General features: G+C 46.1%; 1 protein-coding gene across 3 annotated transcripts in view; it reads left to right on the top strand.

Annotated features, from left to right (window-relative positions):
* RAPGEF1 (Rap guanine nucleotide exchange factor 1) overlaps positions 1-15,684 on the top strand; it is a 127,411-nt gene that overhangs the window by 73,079 nt on the left and 38,648 nt on the right. For all 3 annotated transcript variants that reach the window (XM_044992771.1, XM_044992769.1, XM_044992770.1), the window contains exons 8-10: positions 808-991; positions 1,626-2,132; positions 11,415-11,617. In XM_044992771.1, the coding sequence (XP_044848706.1) occupies positions 808-991; positions 1,626-2,132; positions 11,415-11,617 (894 nt within the window). The remainder of the gene's footprint in view (positions 1-807; positions 992-1,625; positions 2,133-11,414; positions 11,618-15,684) is intronic.

Here is a 15,684-nt window from a genome sequence, read left to right as displayed (position 1 = left end):
CTGCTGGGAGACAATAACAGGATAATAAATTAAAGGGTTGGCCAGGATGTTAAATAGCCAATGAAGTTACAGCTGTGCCTGTCTGCACCTTATTAACCAATTAGCAATTGCTTGATTGCCTGCATTAATTGTATAAATGAAATATGCTGGAGAGAAATAAAGGACTTAGCTGCCAATCATGCTGACTGAAGAGCTTTGTCCATGCCCGCTTGAGAGGCACCGAGACGCAACACCCCCCCCCCCCCTCACCCCCATGTACATGCCTTAGCTAAGTCTGGTTGCCTTCAAGATGCTCCGGTACCAAGTAGTGAACAGGTTTGTGTTTTACTGAAGAGCTCAGCCTTCTCTTTGACAGCATGTGACATGTGTTCCTGGATCTCAGTACGTGCTGTCTGAAATGCCAGCTGCACGTTTGAGTCAGTTGCTTCCTTTGGGGGGAGGGATTGCTCAGTGGTTAGAGCATTGGCCTGCTAAACCCAGAGTTGTGAGTTCAATCATTGAGGGAGCCACTTAGGGATCTGGGGCAAAAATCTGTCTGGGGATTGGTCTTGTTTTGGGCAGGGGGTTGGACTAGATGACCTTCTGAGGTCCCTTCCAACCCTGATATCCTATGATCTTTCTCTTCCACCTTTCTGCAAATAAACATAGCTTGGGAGCCTGGGCAGACCCGTTCTAAGTGGAGTGTACTGTGTAGCACGGGCAATCCCCACTCCCCTTTCTGCATACTGCCAGTGGGTGCCTTTTTCTCTTAGTATTTCTCCTGTTCACTGGCAAGTTGATGAGAATTTTTCTTTGTTTCTGCCTCAGGATTTTGATGCTGACTGTTACGCACAGAGGAGGCTGTCAGGCGGCAGCCACTCCTATGGAGGGGAATCCCCTCGCCTCTCGCCATGCAGTAGCATGGGCAAGCTCAGCAAGTCTGATGAGCAGCTCTCCTCACTGGACCGGGACAGTGGGCAGTGCTCCCGTAACACAAGCTGTGAAACATTAGGTAAGGAGAAGATCTCTTCGGAGCCATTGGGGAGTTCCAAGTCACTCTAGTGTTGTATCTTTTCTGAGCCATGAGGCAGAATTATAATGGGGCCCTGCCAGTATAACTGCCGCTGGTGGATCTGTGGTAAATTATATTCTGTTGGGGGTGAGGAAAGGCATGAAGTGGGTTAGTTCAGAAATCTTTCAGCTATAGAAGTCTGAATTCAGACTCAACTTGGGTCACAAGCTAAAATGCTTGTTGGTTTCAACCCCTTTTCTGCCCATCAGTCGAAAAGGGCAGCTCCGCTAGGTTAAAGCTATTTTATTTTCAAATTTTTGAAGGAGATGTAACAATGAAGAGGAACAAATAAAATGCATTCACTAGAGAAACAATCTCTCTCTAATGATTCCTGGGTTGAACTATTGTCACTAATCACTTATTACTAACCGTATGCTGGGCACTTTCCAGAAGATGTAGAAGAACAGTCTCTGGTGCAAAGAGCTTGCGCTCTAAATTGAAGAGATGTTATCACAAAGGTGACTGACAGTGCTGGGTGGGATACAGAAGAAGAAGGATCACATAGACAGTAATGCAGTAACTCGGTTTAGGCATGAATAACACATGGTGTTCTTATCCTCTTTGTTGTACACAGATCACTATGATCCGGACTATGAATTCCTGCAGCAGGACCTCTCTAATGCTGACCAGATACCTCAGCAGGTGCCAAGTATCCTCAGCCCATTGCCAGAGTCTTTGGGCGAGTGTGGCTCCCCATTGCATGGACATGTTTTCCAGCTCCCCCAGGGCAGCTCCCCCCAGCCGCAATACTGCAGCTCGTTGACAGGAACACAGTCTACAGAGACTCCTCCAGCTTTGCCAGAGAAGAAGAGGAGGAGTGCAGCCTCTCAGACTTCAGATAATGCAGGCTGCAGAGTTTCCTATGAGAGGCACCCCTCACAATATGATAACATCTCAGAGGATGATATGCAGAACCCAGGAGCTCTCTCGTCAGTACCCTTCACGTCATTTGCTGCTGGCTTGCCCTTCCAGCAGGGCAATTCTTCAGTGCCGGTTGAATTCATTACTGAGTTTGCTGCTCCTGACTCTAAGGGTGACCCAGAGAACCCCCCTCCTCTGCCAGAGAAGAAAAACAAACACAGTAAGCAAGGGCCTGCATTGGTATTTCTCTTTCTTTCCCTTCCTCAAATTCTTCACCTCCCCAGTGTCCTACAGGTGATAATGTCCCTATTCCCTTAGGGCCAGGTGTCACAATGGTCGACCTAAAACGTATGGGTGGGCAGCACCAATCCTTTGCCAGTAAGAGCCAGATTTTTAAAGGTACTTCGGAAGCCAATCTGCATCTTTAAGCACCTGTCGGATTTTTCAAAAGTGCCTACGCACCTAACTCCCATTGAAATCTAGGACTATGACTGTCTGCCCTTAAAATACTATGGTGGCACAGTTGTGCCACTGCAACATTTTAAGTGTGACACTCACTTCAGTGATGGGAGGGGTTCTTTCATCGCGGTAGTTAATCCACCTCCCCAAAAGGCGCTAGCTAGATCGACAGATGAATTCTCCTGTCAACTGCCCACTATCCACACCAGGGTTTAGGTCGGCTTAACGACATCTCTTAGAGATGTGGATTTTTCACACTGCTGAGAGACACAGCTGTGCTGATGTAACTTTTCAGTGTAGACCAGCCTTAGGAGTGAAAGGCTCTAACTCTGTCCTAGGCTGTCTACACTACAGCGCCTATTCTGGCATAGCCCCCTAGTGTAGTCCTTGCCTATACCAACAGAAGGAGTTGTTCTGCCACTGTGAGAACACTGCCTCCCGAACAGCGTTAGCTGTGTCGACTGCAGTGCTCTTCTGTCAGCATCGGTGTGTCTCCACTCAGGGGTTTGTCAGCATAGCTGTGTCGGGAGGTGGGTTTTTTCACACCCCTGACCAACAGAGCTATGCCAATGTAAGTTTTAGTTGTAGACTCACCACAAGGGAGCCAGAGAGCAGCAGTTAGATCTGACAGCTTGTCACTGCCTTTAAGGATGGTTTCTTTCTCCATACCAGTCTCAAGCCAGAGTGGCCCTGTCTTTTGGATCACTCTATTTTATTCCCACAAGATCACCTCAAAGTTGTTATGGCCACTTTCTCACCTCGCAGGAGGGCTGGACTATCTCCAAGAGCCCAGAGAGAGGGGTTCTTTCCTGGTCCTTCTCCCCACTTAAACCTAGCGCTGCCAGCCCGGCAGTTTAGCATCCAGATTGTGATCACCCCGGCATGGCAGCACAGGAGTAGCCTGTCACGATGGTGTCCAATGCTGCCATTTTGTCTGGGTCACTGTCTTCATTTTAAGCATAAGATGATACATTATTAAAATGAGCACGGCGTGAATGCCAGGTCTTTCCATCGTTAACCAAACTCCCAGCTCCTCAAGCAGTGGCTCTGAGGACTAGAGGTCATGACCGTATTCTGATTACCTTAATTTTCACAAAACAGTAGATCCCTTGCTTAAAACATGGGGGGCTCATTGAAAGGGAGCAGCTATACTGATTCATCAGGGAATGAACTGAGCACTGGAATGTGTGATAAGATCCAGCAAGTGATCAGCCACGGGCTAGCTTTCCAGTTCTTCATTTAAATAGATTGTGTGCACGGTCTCATCATTCAGCATCAACCGTATTTTATAATGTGACTCTCAGCCCAGCCAAGAGGAGATTTGAAAAATGCCAAGCTGGCTCTGACCTGGGTTTGTCGTTTGCAGTATTCTCATGGGAAGAGGCTGGGTTTGAAACTTGCCTGGCTTGCTTAGCTGGTCACTGTTATATCAAACCTCAGCCAATTCCTTTCTTACATGACCATATTAAAAAAACAAAAGTTCATCATCAAAAAGCAGCATCTCCATTGGTAAGGACAGTGCCCAAGTTGTCCAGGCCACACTTGCAACCCGTACTGCTTGCACTGAGAGTAGAACCTGACCGGGGCCCAATCCTGAGAGGCCAGTTTATTGCAGTAGTTCGGTACACTGTCCACATATATAATATGTGATATAGACAATAACTTATACACCTCTACCCCGATAGAACGCTGTCCTCGGGAGCCTTTGCTATGTGGGCAGCAGGGACCATGCAGCCTGACTCCTCGACAGGGAACTGGGCCCGGTGGGGTGGGATGAGGCTCGGGCTGGGCGCTGTGCCGGCGGGTCCAACGTCTCTCCCACTGTGCCCTTTTGCTGTGCCCCGCTGCCCCGGATCACCGGGAGATGCGGGAGCCGGGTGAGGCTGGCCCTGCGGGTGGCCACTCCGGAAGCGTGTTCGATGTGGTGACAAAATAACGAGCTCTGTGCAGGTAGAGACGGGTCCGCTTGTGTGTGTCGGCACCTTGCCACGGGGGGCTGATGGGCTGTTACCTAGAGGACTCCACTCCCGGCCATCTCGGGCTGGCCGATGCGTCCTGTACCTGCCCGCGCCTCTGATCGCTCACGAGGAGCGGGGGTGCTGTTGGCTTGCGCACTGGGAGTTGTTAGCTGAACTGTGCTGCCAAGCAGCGCTGTTGTCTTTCTCTTAGCCAACAGTGGTGCAGCCCCGCCCCCCAAAGCGCTGCTTTACCGTGTTATATCTGAATTCATGTTGTATCGGGTCGCGTTATATCGGGGTAGAGGTGTATCTGGCTCTTGTGAGCAAGGTAAGGCAAAATGTTTAAAGGTACGTAGAGTGAATAGCAGGGAGCTACAGTGCTGGCTTGTAGACATCACAAAGGAAATATAGGCTAGTACGTTACTTAGTCAGAGTCAATAACTGAAGCTCTCCCAAATGATTTAGTGGTAACAGCCATATGGCTTGTGTGCAGCACTAACTGAATTGGTGCAAATCCTCATTGCTGGTCACAGGATCCGGCACACCGCTCATTTCTACATATTGACTCTTCTTTTTAGTAAGGGCTTCATCCAAGCCCAGATTCATTCCTTGCAAGCTGGTGCATGGGGGCGAAGACTCAACTCTCTATGGGCACCTGCGTGACTGGAGATGTTTGGGCTAAAGGCAATTTGGTGACCCCATTCATAATGAAAAGAGTGGCTTGGGCTATTTGCCTGGCTGTCTAAGCCCCTCTTCATTCTTTTCTGTTATCCTATGAAGTCAAGGAGAGTTACTTAAAAACAATGTAAACAGCTATCTTTTCTTTACTGCTTGTGTGCACTGTTAACCCCAGTAACAAGGCCTGCAAGTGAGTCATCTTTGATGTTTAACTGGGCTTTTAGAATTAGCTGCCTTCTGTAATCTGAAGCTATCAGAAGGCTCTGAAGCATTGATTAGATTGTATTGTTAGGAGGGGAGATGTTGTTATCCAGCATGTAGTCTGTTGTTAAGACATCCTTGGTGCAAAGCTGGCTGAAGTATTTGGGGTGTAACCTGACTTTATACATTGCAGCAGACACCTTAATTGCATTCATGTGTTGTGCAATTAATTGTGACACTGAGAGATTGCTATATATAGTCCATACCCTGCATGTAAGCATGCTACAGTTCTGTGGTTGTTAGCTTTACCTTATTGTTGCTCATAACAAATTTCTGTAAAACATTGACAGAAATAAGATTTTATGGTAGCACCACCACTCCCTTTTGGCCTACCTGCTGTATCTTACAATGAACTGATGCATGCAGATATCCTGGTATAATTACATACATTGAGAGGCACTGATAACATATCTACACAATATGTGCAGGACACACTCCTGGGGTACTGACAATACATGCATTTGTTAAAAAGGTCTAGAGCTGTCACAGCTGCAACTTCATTGTGGTCTCACTGTTCTGGGTCATCTTCAGGCAACTTATTTATTGGCAGGAAATGTTACAATAAAGACAAAGGTGGACTTTTAATTAATAATGTACAGCAAGTCCTGTCTAAATTAACCATATGTATTACTGTGAACTGTGCCCAGAGAGACTTCAAACAGCAGCCTTCTCCCTGGCCTGAATTATTATTTATGTAGTGCTGTAAGAGTACATGTTACTGTGCTAGTGGTGAACTGTTCTAGACTATTATTAAGAGCTAGCAATGTTCTCATTCTGTACAAGGCACGAGTATAGAACAATTTTAACCACAAAGAGCTTATAGTCTAAAACAGGATCCTGCCCCCAAACAGCTTAGAATCTGGAGATGAGTCATTTGTTCATTTTTCTCTCTATCTTCGCCCCTTTTTCTCCCCCTGTCAGTGGGAAGTAAGTGCAGAATGGTGCCATCTGAGCAGCTGGTTTCTAATTGCTGTAGTTATGCTGAGGACAGTTGCTGGTCATATCCAGGATGATATAAACTATTTGAAAAGCAGGTATCATCCCCAGAGGTCATGGCAAAGCTTCTTTGAGCTTGTCTTCACTAGTAGGCCAATATGAGGTGTAGCTTGAGCGTTCCCATTGACTCAACCCCTGTCCACACACACAAACCATCACTCATGCCCAGTAGTGGCAGTAACCTGAGTTGGCTGACATGACTACAAATACAGGGCAGAGCCTTCAGCAAATTTATCTCATCAGCTGCTAATACAACCCATCCACAGTGTTAGGTGCAGGTTAGCGCCATGATACAACATCAGGGGCTGCTAGTCCTCCAGTGCCTTCACACAATCCATCAGGCACCTGCATTCTGGCTTTTTCTTGCCTTCTCCTGTTCCTTGACTAGAAGTCAACTGCCACTGCATATAAGCCTGACTGGCCCTTCTGTCCCCCCAGTGTTGTGCTGCTTCCGGTACCAGCAACTGCAAGCCTCCATCTCCAGTACACAGCTGTGTTTTTGAGAATGGAGCCCAAGAAGAGATCATGTCAGCCTGGTGGCAGCAGGCCAGAGGCCAACACCAAAGTACTGATGGCTCTCTGGTGCGAAGCTAGCAGGGTCTGTGAATTTGTCTAGGAGGCAGTTACCATGTGGAGTGCAACAACCTACTAGGTTGCCCAAAGAGATTTCATTCCTTTGACAGTGAGAGCATTTTACACTGTGTAGATGGGGGATTTCTACTCAGAGCAGAAAGTAAGAGGACCACCGCACATACTTGGTCCCAGTAAGGTGAACCAGCCACAATCTGGCTTTTCAAGTGTTCTCTCTCTAGATTTTGGGTTGACATAAGCTGGGCGGAGGGAGATGCTTCAAATTATGTCTCACACTCCTGCCTCTTCCCCAGGTGTACTCCCTCAGACTTTGTCTTTACATCTCTGCTGTTCATTGAGGAGGCTGCAGCCCCTGTTCCACCCTTCGGTGTATGGAATAAACTGCAGGATGTGCAGCTTGCTCTGAGCCAGTGATGTAATTTCCCCATCTGCTTTTTGAATGTCTGCCTCATTAAAAACTGCAGCACAGAGGGGAGGGCAGGAGATGGGTGGGAGCCTATGCAAAGAGCAATCTCAGGAATGTTTCCATTTTCTCAACCTTCTGCTAAAGATCAGAGGCCTTTAAAGAGCCAGTGTGCCCCTTTAATTTGTGTTCTGTCCCCCTGGCCCTCCCCGCAACATTGAATTCAGGGATTGTATTTCACTATTTCATATGGTTTTTCCTTAACCTAAAATTGTAGATGAAGTCAGAGTAGAAGCAGAGACGCTCTCACCTTCTCTGCACTGGTTCTAACAAGGGGAGCAGTAGCTGCCATGGCAATGGGGAGCATTAGTGCCATAAACAGCCGAGATAAAAGAGCTCTTCATTATTCCCTTACAGATTAAGTTAAGGCTGCCAACTGCATTCAATCGCTCTGCCTTGAGTTAATGCATGGACTGTAATTTAATTTTCCACAAGAAGCTAATGTGTCACCTTTTTCACCGACACGTCTCGTTACTGCTGTAATGCAGCCTTTAAACCCGGTAGATCCTTTGGTATTGGCTGGTACTTCAGCTCTGTATGCTAAATGTAGCACGTTAAATGGTTTTGTAGCTGAATCCTTATTAAGGCTTAGTGTGAACATGCCAATGTTGGCTATGTAATGTTGAGATCACCAAGTCCAGGCTCTGACTCGTTGGCTTCTCTCCTATCCCAGAATATGCCCTTCGGTCTCAGCCTATTGGCCTCCATTTCTCCACCCAGGAGAGGCACAGGGAGGGATAGGTGTTCTATACGGATGCATCATAAACTGGAATTTTTGTATGTCCTATGGCTTCATGGTGTACTGAGTGTACATTTCACTGTACATAATGAAGGGAATAGCTGGGTCTGCTGAGACTTGCTGGTATTTGGAAACACACATGGCAGTGATGTAAAATAAGAGGACCTTGGTGGATCAGTGCCTTAATCCCCTCACTTTAGAGAGTTATGTTCAAATACAAATGACATCGCCAGTGGAATAAATTTGGTGGTCTCAGCCCTAACCCTAATGGTCATTTGTCCACACCAGTAAAAATACAAGCATATCCCCACAGAGAGAGACACACTTCGGTACACTGATCGCTCCTGGCTTTAGGAAGGACAAAGTCTGAAACAGCAGAGGTTGTGAGGCTCTTTGGTAGAGCTGTGTTAGGCGCCCAGGAAAGGTACTGAAGATCGGGATTGAGGGGCACAGGTAGAGCTGCGTGGGATCTGCAGGGATGCTGCAGGACAGCAGTGTGATGAACATTGGCAGAACTGTGTGAGGTCTTACGACTGGAATAGTATCAGGTGTTACTGCTCAAGATTGAGGTGTAGCAACAGAGTTGTGCTACACAGTGTTTTTCTGCACTTTGGCTGCCATAGCTCCTTTTTATTTAGTTAGTTCGAGCTGTACTTTTTGGACAGCTTTTAGTCTCCTCTTCTAAGTAAAGTTTAAAAATATCAGAGGAAGTCTCAAAAAAGGTGTAGGCGACAAGTGCTGAGCGGTCCTTCCTGCTGACACTTACTTATATGAGGCTGCTGCATCCTCTTTGAAATTGGACAGCTTGTAGATTGCCATTGGCTGGAGCAGCACATAGTGCTGTGCTTTTGGGTTGCAGACCTCATGTGGTGGGATCTGGCCTCTGTGTTTTGCATAAAGGGTTCATGTTGCATTCTGATGACTGCACATAAAGCTTTTATTATTGACATTGGTTTGTTGCAGCTGGAACACCAGCAAAGGCTGAATGTTTGCCACTTAATGATTAGACTTAAAAACTTACATGAGGGAAAAATAATATGTCACTAATAATAAGTAGAACACTTTGTGAATCTGAAAAAGATGCCGATCAGCCTTTTTAAAGTGCTTGAATGGTGCTGTGCTCTGTACTCTGCCCTCCGCTTCTCTCCTCAGATTTTGCAAAGTTATTTTCCATCCTTAATCACCCTAGTTTTTTGTAGCAGTTGGAAAAGTGGGTGTCTTGCCTGTACAGTAAAATACAACTAAGGCCCTAGTCCTGCAATCAGAAGTGCACAGATAGGCCTTGTGCCTGTACTGAGTCCCACTGACTTCAGTGGGGCACTACGCAGGTACAAAGGTCCACTCGTGAGGATCCTGTTGTGGGATTGGGGCCTTATTATGTCTAGCATCTTCCCTACAAGCTGCAATCCAAAAATGCTTTACAGCATTTGGATTCTGTTGCAGAATTAGAGACACATTGAGATGTTTAGGAAAGGGGCGGGGGAGAGAGAGAGGTTTGCAGCAGAAATTTGAGATGACTCAGTGAAGTGGAAAGACCCTGTTCCAGATGGCTGCAGTTCTAAATGAGAAGGCTTTCCCGCTAGCGCTGGCAGTAGCCTGGGAGAAGACATGCTGGATGAGTTTGAAGAGACAAGTCCATGAGGAAGGCCATCATGTCTGTTCAAAATAGGGTGACCAGATGTCCTGATTTTATAGGCACAGTCCCGATTTTGGGGTCTTTTTCTTATATGGGATCCTATTACCCCCCACCTCCTGTCCTGATTTTTCACACTTGCTGTCTGGTCACCCTAATTCAGAATGAAGCAGTTTTGAATTTCATCCAGCAAAGAGAAGAGAGTCAGTTGAGAGGTTTGAGGATGGGTGCGGTGGACATGCTGCTTTGTCTGGTGGAAAGCAAGGGAGCCATGTGCTGTGTGTGAGTGATTGTGGACAGCTATGATTTGTAGAGGCAATGGTAGTATTGAGGGTGGCAGGATGAAAGGGACAGTGATCAGGGACACTGAAAGATTAAAAAGATTTGTTTTAAACAAAATGTCACTTCCTGCTTCTAAAAGTACCTCGGATTATTCAACCTGAAGGAGTTTTTTAAAATCCAATTTACTTTTCACTGTTTACGCAAGTTTTTTTTAACTACCTGCACTTCACTCAGCTGGGAAGGCAAAAACTGCCTTGTTAGCTGGTTTGATTTCTACTTGGTTTCACTGTCTGTTTCTCATGCAGCAGCACAGTGCTGCAATGTTGGAATCATTTAAGCCCAAATAAAATATTTTTACTGAATTGAAAAACCAGTTTGTGAAAATATTTCTTATTTGATGCTGCAAGTGGACGTTGTCCTTTGAAGACGTACTTCACTTTGGAGGCAATTCCAGGGAAGAAAGTGATAGTGGATAATCATCTCACTTGAAATTATGCCCCATAATAAATATCCCAAAATACTTTACTTGATACCTGTCAGGGGCATTGAAAAGGCCCCAAATAAAAAATGAATGTGAGTTAAACACCAGTCTCTCACCATCCAGCTTTGCTTGGCAAGTTCATGTATAATCTGGACCCTGTTATCTAAATCCTCTTTTCCAGTTATCAGGCTGTCTGGTTCCCCTTTCCTCTGTATAATTCTGAATCTCAAGGTAGCTTGTTTTGTGGTGATAGCACCTGATAACTGTATAGACAAAGACCTAAGTCTCCATGTTCTAGAAATATTTATAGCCATTGGCCCGAGATTTGGAGCAAGTTGGCATAGGTTAGTGTTAGACCAGCGCAACTTTTTGGAGCATGGTTGCTTAGAAGCAAACTCAGAACTGGGCCTTGGGCCGCTTTAAAGGAGACAGCCGATCAGACAATTGGATTGGCTGGCCCTCCAGTGAATCCTAATGAAGGGTGAACTGATGCCCCCTCTTGAGGTATGATGATGTTTGCAGCTGCTTTCAGCCAATGTGAACAGATCACTGTACTAGGCCTGATCTGTGCTTAAAAATTCACATTCCCGAGCCCCAGAATGCTTCTGTCAACCTAGCTACCATTGCTTAAGGAGGTGAAGTTACTACAGGGATAGAAAAACCCCTTCATTGCTTGTAATCTGCATCTACACTACAGGCTTACAGCCTCAGAGCTAAGGCACTGTAGCCATGTTGCTATAGCCCCCATAGTCTGGATGTGGCCTAGTATGGGGAAACATGACAAACTGGCTCTGTTCACCCTCCTGAAGCAAAGTCCAATAACGGGTTCAGTGTGTCCATTTGTATTTTGGTTTTGCTTTCTTTATGGGGGAAGGATCCTGCCCACTTGTTACCTCTGTTACTGAAAAGGCTGTAGTGGACTGGTCAACAGCAATGAGTGTGGTCCTGATTTGTATTACAGTGCTGGCATATTTGCAGTTTATGGAAGACTACTCAGAGCCGCAGCCATCCATGTTCTACCAGACACCTCAGAACGAACACATCTACCAGCAGAAAAACAAGCACCTCATGGAAGTCTATGGGTTCAACGACTCGTTCAGCAGCACGGACTCGTCGCAAGAACTGGCACCACCCCCTGCCCTTCCGCCAAAACAGCGACAGCTGGTGAGTGACACCCTCCGTATTCTGCCGAACAAAGACAGTTTGACTTCTAGGAACAGCTTTGGGGAAGTGACCTTCTTTTCATTCTCTAGTGCTTGTGTTCCTGGAAGACTGCAGGTCGGGATCAATGTCTTTATGTTTACATTACCTGGGTTACACTCCCTGAAACCTAAAGTTAACGTGTTTTTCAGACATCTTGCATGACCTAGTTTAACCACCATTCTTCATTCCAACCCTCAAATTGAGAGCACGCCTCATGAGCTTTGAAAAACCAAAATTGAGACTCAGAAGCCTTGCCTACACTGTGGTCGAAACTGTGTTGGCTACTGTCCTCTTTAATCACATTTGCTACTAACAGTGGCCAATCCAGACAATAACTTTTCCGACGTCCGTGATAGCTAAACCATGCTACAGACCACACATTCTTAGATAAAACTTCTCAGCCAGTGGTCAGAAAACTGGCTAGGAGCAACCATTTATACTTAGTTGCTCCTTGTATAGTCTGTCGTAACAAAGATTGTGCCAAAGAGCCCTAGTGTGTCCAGTACATCTCACAAACATGTGTGCTCCCCATAGTCTCCTGCTGTTCCATATTCCATATTCACAAGGAGCTGGGGAGCCATTCCGGTGCCAGCTTTGCCATTTTGCCTTTCTTTAAAACAGGACTTGTCCTTTTTCTGGTCGAATCTGACTTGAGGTTTTTGCTGCTTCAGAACAGGAATTCCACTTGGCCATCTAGAAAGAAAAACCCACCACATTCATCTTGCCCTTTCAGTCCCCAGCACATAGCCAGTGCACTTTGAGCATGATGGTGTGGGTGCCGTGGGGGCTTGAATGCCAGTTTTGAGCACTGTGGATGAAATCATGCCCTCATTTAAGTCAGTGGGACTTTTGCCATTGACTTCAGTGGAGCCAGGATTTTACCCAGGGTTTTTTTTTGTTTGGTTGGTTTTTTTGGGAGGGTTTCCTCTAAATGTTTTTCATAGTGCCCTCTTTTTACTTCAGCCTCCTCACTTCAGGGATTTTAAAAAAAATAAAACTAACAAACTAGTATGGGGGTAAAAACAGCTCCTGGGCCCTAGCAGCTAATTCCTGTTGCTGCAGCTTTAGTAGCAGGCCTGGAGGAATTGTAAAGAATGGGCCATAGTACTATTGCTTAACTTGACAAGTTTACTTCAGGCCTTCAAGAGGTGATGCTTGCCTCCCATGTTGCATGAAAGAATCATTCATGTTAGTCCCTATTGGCATATTTCCTCAGCTCTTATCTGTGCTGACTTCTGACTATCCCAGTGCATTTTTCTCCATCAAAGGGAAAGCTGAGAGTTCCACGCTGCAGGTTCAAAGCATCTAGATTCCCTGGAACATAAGAAAGGCCGTACCGGGTCAGACCAAAGGTCCATCTAGCCCAGTATCTGTCTACCGACAGTGGCCAATGCCAGGTGCCCCTGAGGGAGTGAACCTAACAGGCAATGATCAAGTGATCTCTCTCCTGCCATCCATCTCCATCCTCTGACGAACAGAGGCTAGGGACACCATTTAACCATAAGCTTAAATCCTAGCAGAGTGAATTTGTCCTTCCAAGATAGACAAATTGAGTGCAATGCAGTTTTACTGTGTGTGGGGTTCCTTGACTGAGACCTTAAAACCCAAAGTCCTGTCTGTTTTGCAAGGACACCAAGCTGAGGGATGCCCCTTTATATGTGGTCAGAATTTCTCCTCAGTCGCTGTCATGTCCCATTTACTCATCATCCCACCAGCTCCCTATTTCAGTGACGGATTATGAAGGTATACTCCGATTCTTTGGTATGAGAAGTGCTATGCAAAATATTGATCTCTAGCCAGGGTGTATGAGCTATTTAACACTCTAGTAGTTAGAGTAGGGAATTCTGCCCCTTTTCCTAATTTAAGTCAGTAGAAAGAAAGCATTTCCTTTAGGCTCTACCACACCTGTACTGCCCTTTAATAATAATCTGGTTGGCAAAGAGATCATGGTTCTGCCTTCTGGGCATTTTTTTACTCCTTGCAAGATGATACCATCAAGATGTTGCTTGAGGTTTGCCTGAAGCAGAGGTTTAGAGGTTTCCTGAAGCAGCCTCACATAAATCCATTTGGGAAGTGGTGATGCTGAACTCTCCAAGCAGATGATGGCTCATTCAACAAGGACTGTAAAACCCATTGCAGTGGATGTGCTCTGGCTGCCCAGAGAGATTCAGCCAAAGCGAATTGTGTGGCTGCAGGGTACTTTCTAGCCACAAGCAAGTTTTGCTGGATGAACTCTTCTGTATAAAATTGAAAAAATCCTTTCTTTGTGAGCTTCAAATCTGATCACTGACACATGCGTACTTAAAATCAAAGAGTCTGAGCTGAGGAGTGCAGAAGGGCCAGAAAGAGCCATTGTGCTTAGTGTCCTCCAGATCTTTAATGACTGACTCTCCCTCATACAAGTACACTAGAATAGTCAGCGTGGTATGTTTTGATACTTAAAGTTACAGTATCTCCCTCTTGTGAAACTGGGATATAATTTTGGTTTTGAATGAAAATCTTAAAACACTGAAAGTTATCCCTGACCCAGGATCCCCCACGGTGCCTGAGAAGACTCATCTCTCAGGCTGCAGAGACCCAAGTTCCCAGGCTGCTGGCTGGCAAAGTAAACAATCCACAGAAACAGCCTGCCTAACATCTGGAAGTAAGGGCCAGTTCCACTGCTTGGCAGTGGCTGCTACTGGGTGTCCACTTCTTTGAGCTCCTCTGGCCTGTGCTATGCAGGGAGAGGCAGTAGAGAAGAGCTCACTTGTGCACCTAAGCAGCGGATTAGCATGAGTGAGCTGGGAGGGGGGATTGTTCTTAAGAGACCTGTGAAATGAGGAGGATTTGAATTGTTTTTGCAGTGTCTCTCGAGCTCAGAAGCACGCATCAGTGTGACTGGCTCAGAATGAGGGGTTGGAGTCCTATGAACAGCCCAAGTAGCTATTTGTGTAGTAAGCAACTTTAAATGCATTGTTTTAAAAATAGCATTTCTCACCTTTTATTCATAGCCTGTTCTGTGCTTGCTTTCTTTGTTTCCTCTCTTGCTTTCTCTCTCCTGTTCAGCAGGCCTCCTATGCTGCCTCTTCCTTCTCTTCTGTCTCCTACTGTGTCCAGCAAACTAAAGTGCCCTTCGCCCCCGAGGACACCAGTGCCACTCAGGGCCTCAGTATGTCCGTCTCTAACTCCTTTCTCAACCGGCACAGCTCCTTTCCTGTGCATTCGGTGAGTCACTAACTGCACTTCTTTACCGTGTGTGTGTTTGTGCCGGTAAAATGCTCCTGCACACATTCTGTGCTTACTGACCCAGGACCAGGTAAATTGGGAGGCTCTCATTTGGGCTTTTGAATGCATTCAGTAATAGTCAGAAAAATCCCAGTTGAATCTAATTAAATGGCCTTGGGGGGAGGTTGGCCTTTGAGTGTCTCGTTTGTATTTATGGCTGGGGTGGGGGAAGAGGGAAGAAGACCAGGCTTGGCTTGTCTAATAATGGCACACTCCTTCAGCTGTGCATCCCCCATAGCAATGCACAGTGGCACTGTGAAGTACTCTGACCTCTCCGGATAAACGCAGTGATGAAGACTAGTTAATTAAATACTGCTTCGTGCATCTGGCCTTTGGAGAGATAATGAGAGACTGTCTCTTTCTTGAGTTTGATCCATTCAAGTGCATGGAACAGCATCTGCAGCTCCTGGCTCTTTGCTCTTTTCCAGGAAGTGGCCTCTAGCCAGTCTCCCTTCCCAGTTCTCCTTGTCTAATTCCCATCAAATATCCGTAGTCACAGACAAGATGGATATTTGTTTGCTTCAGTAAATATACCCGGTGCCCTGAAGAGTGAAGGGGGCGTGAATATAATTTACAGCACCTCATGAGCAATTTGGGTGGAGGACCTCGAAGCAAGCAGGGAATGATTTAAATCAAAATAAGGGCGATCTGTAGGGCACTGTTTAAATTTGTGATAAACTGCTTAAATAAGGTAGCAGCACTAATAAAGAAACATTAATTTTAATGAAGTTAATGTTTCCCCTCAGTCTGACTGTGCGGTT

This window comes from Mauremys mutica, chromosome 18 (genome assembly GCF_020497125.1).
Source record: "Mauremys mutica isolate MM-2020 ecotype Southern chromosome 18, ASM2049712v1, whole genome shotgun sequence".
NCBI classification, from domain to species: Eukaryota; Metazoa; Chordata; order Testudines; family Geoemydidae; genus Mauremys; species Mauremys mutica.
Note: the sequence above shows the minus strand (reverse complement) of the source record. Positions and strands in the feature narration are given on the sequence as shown.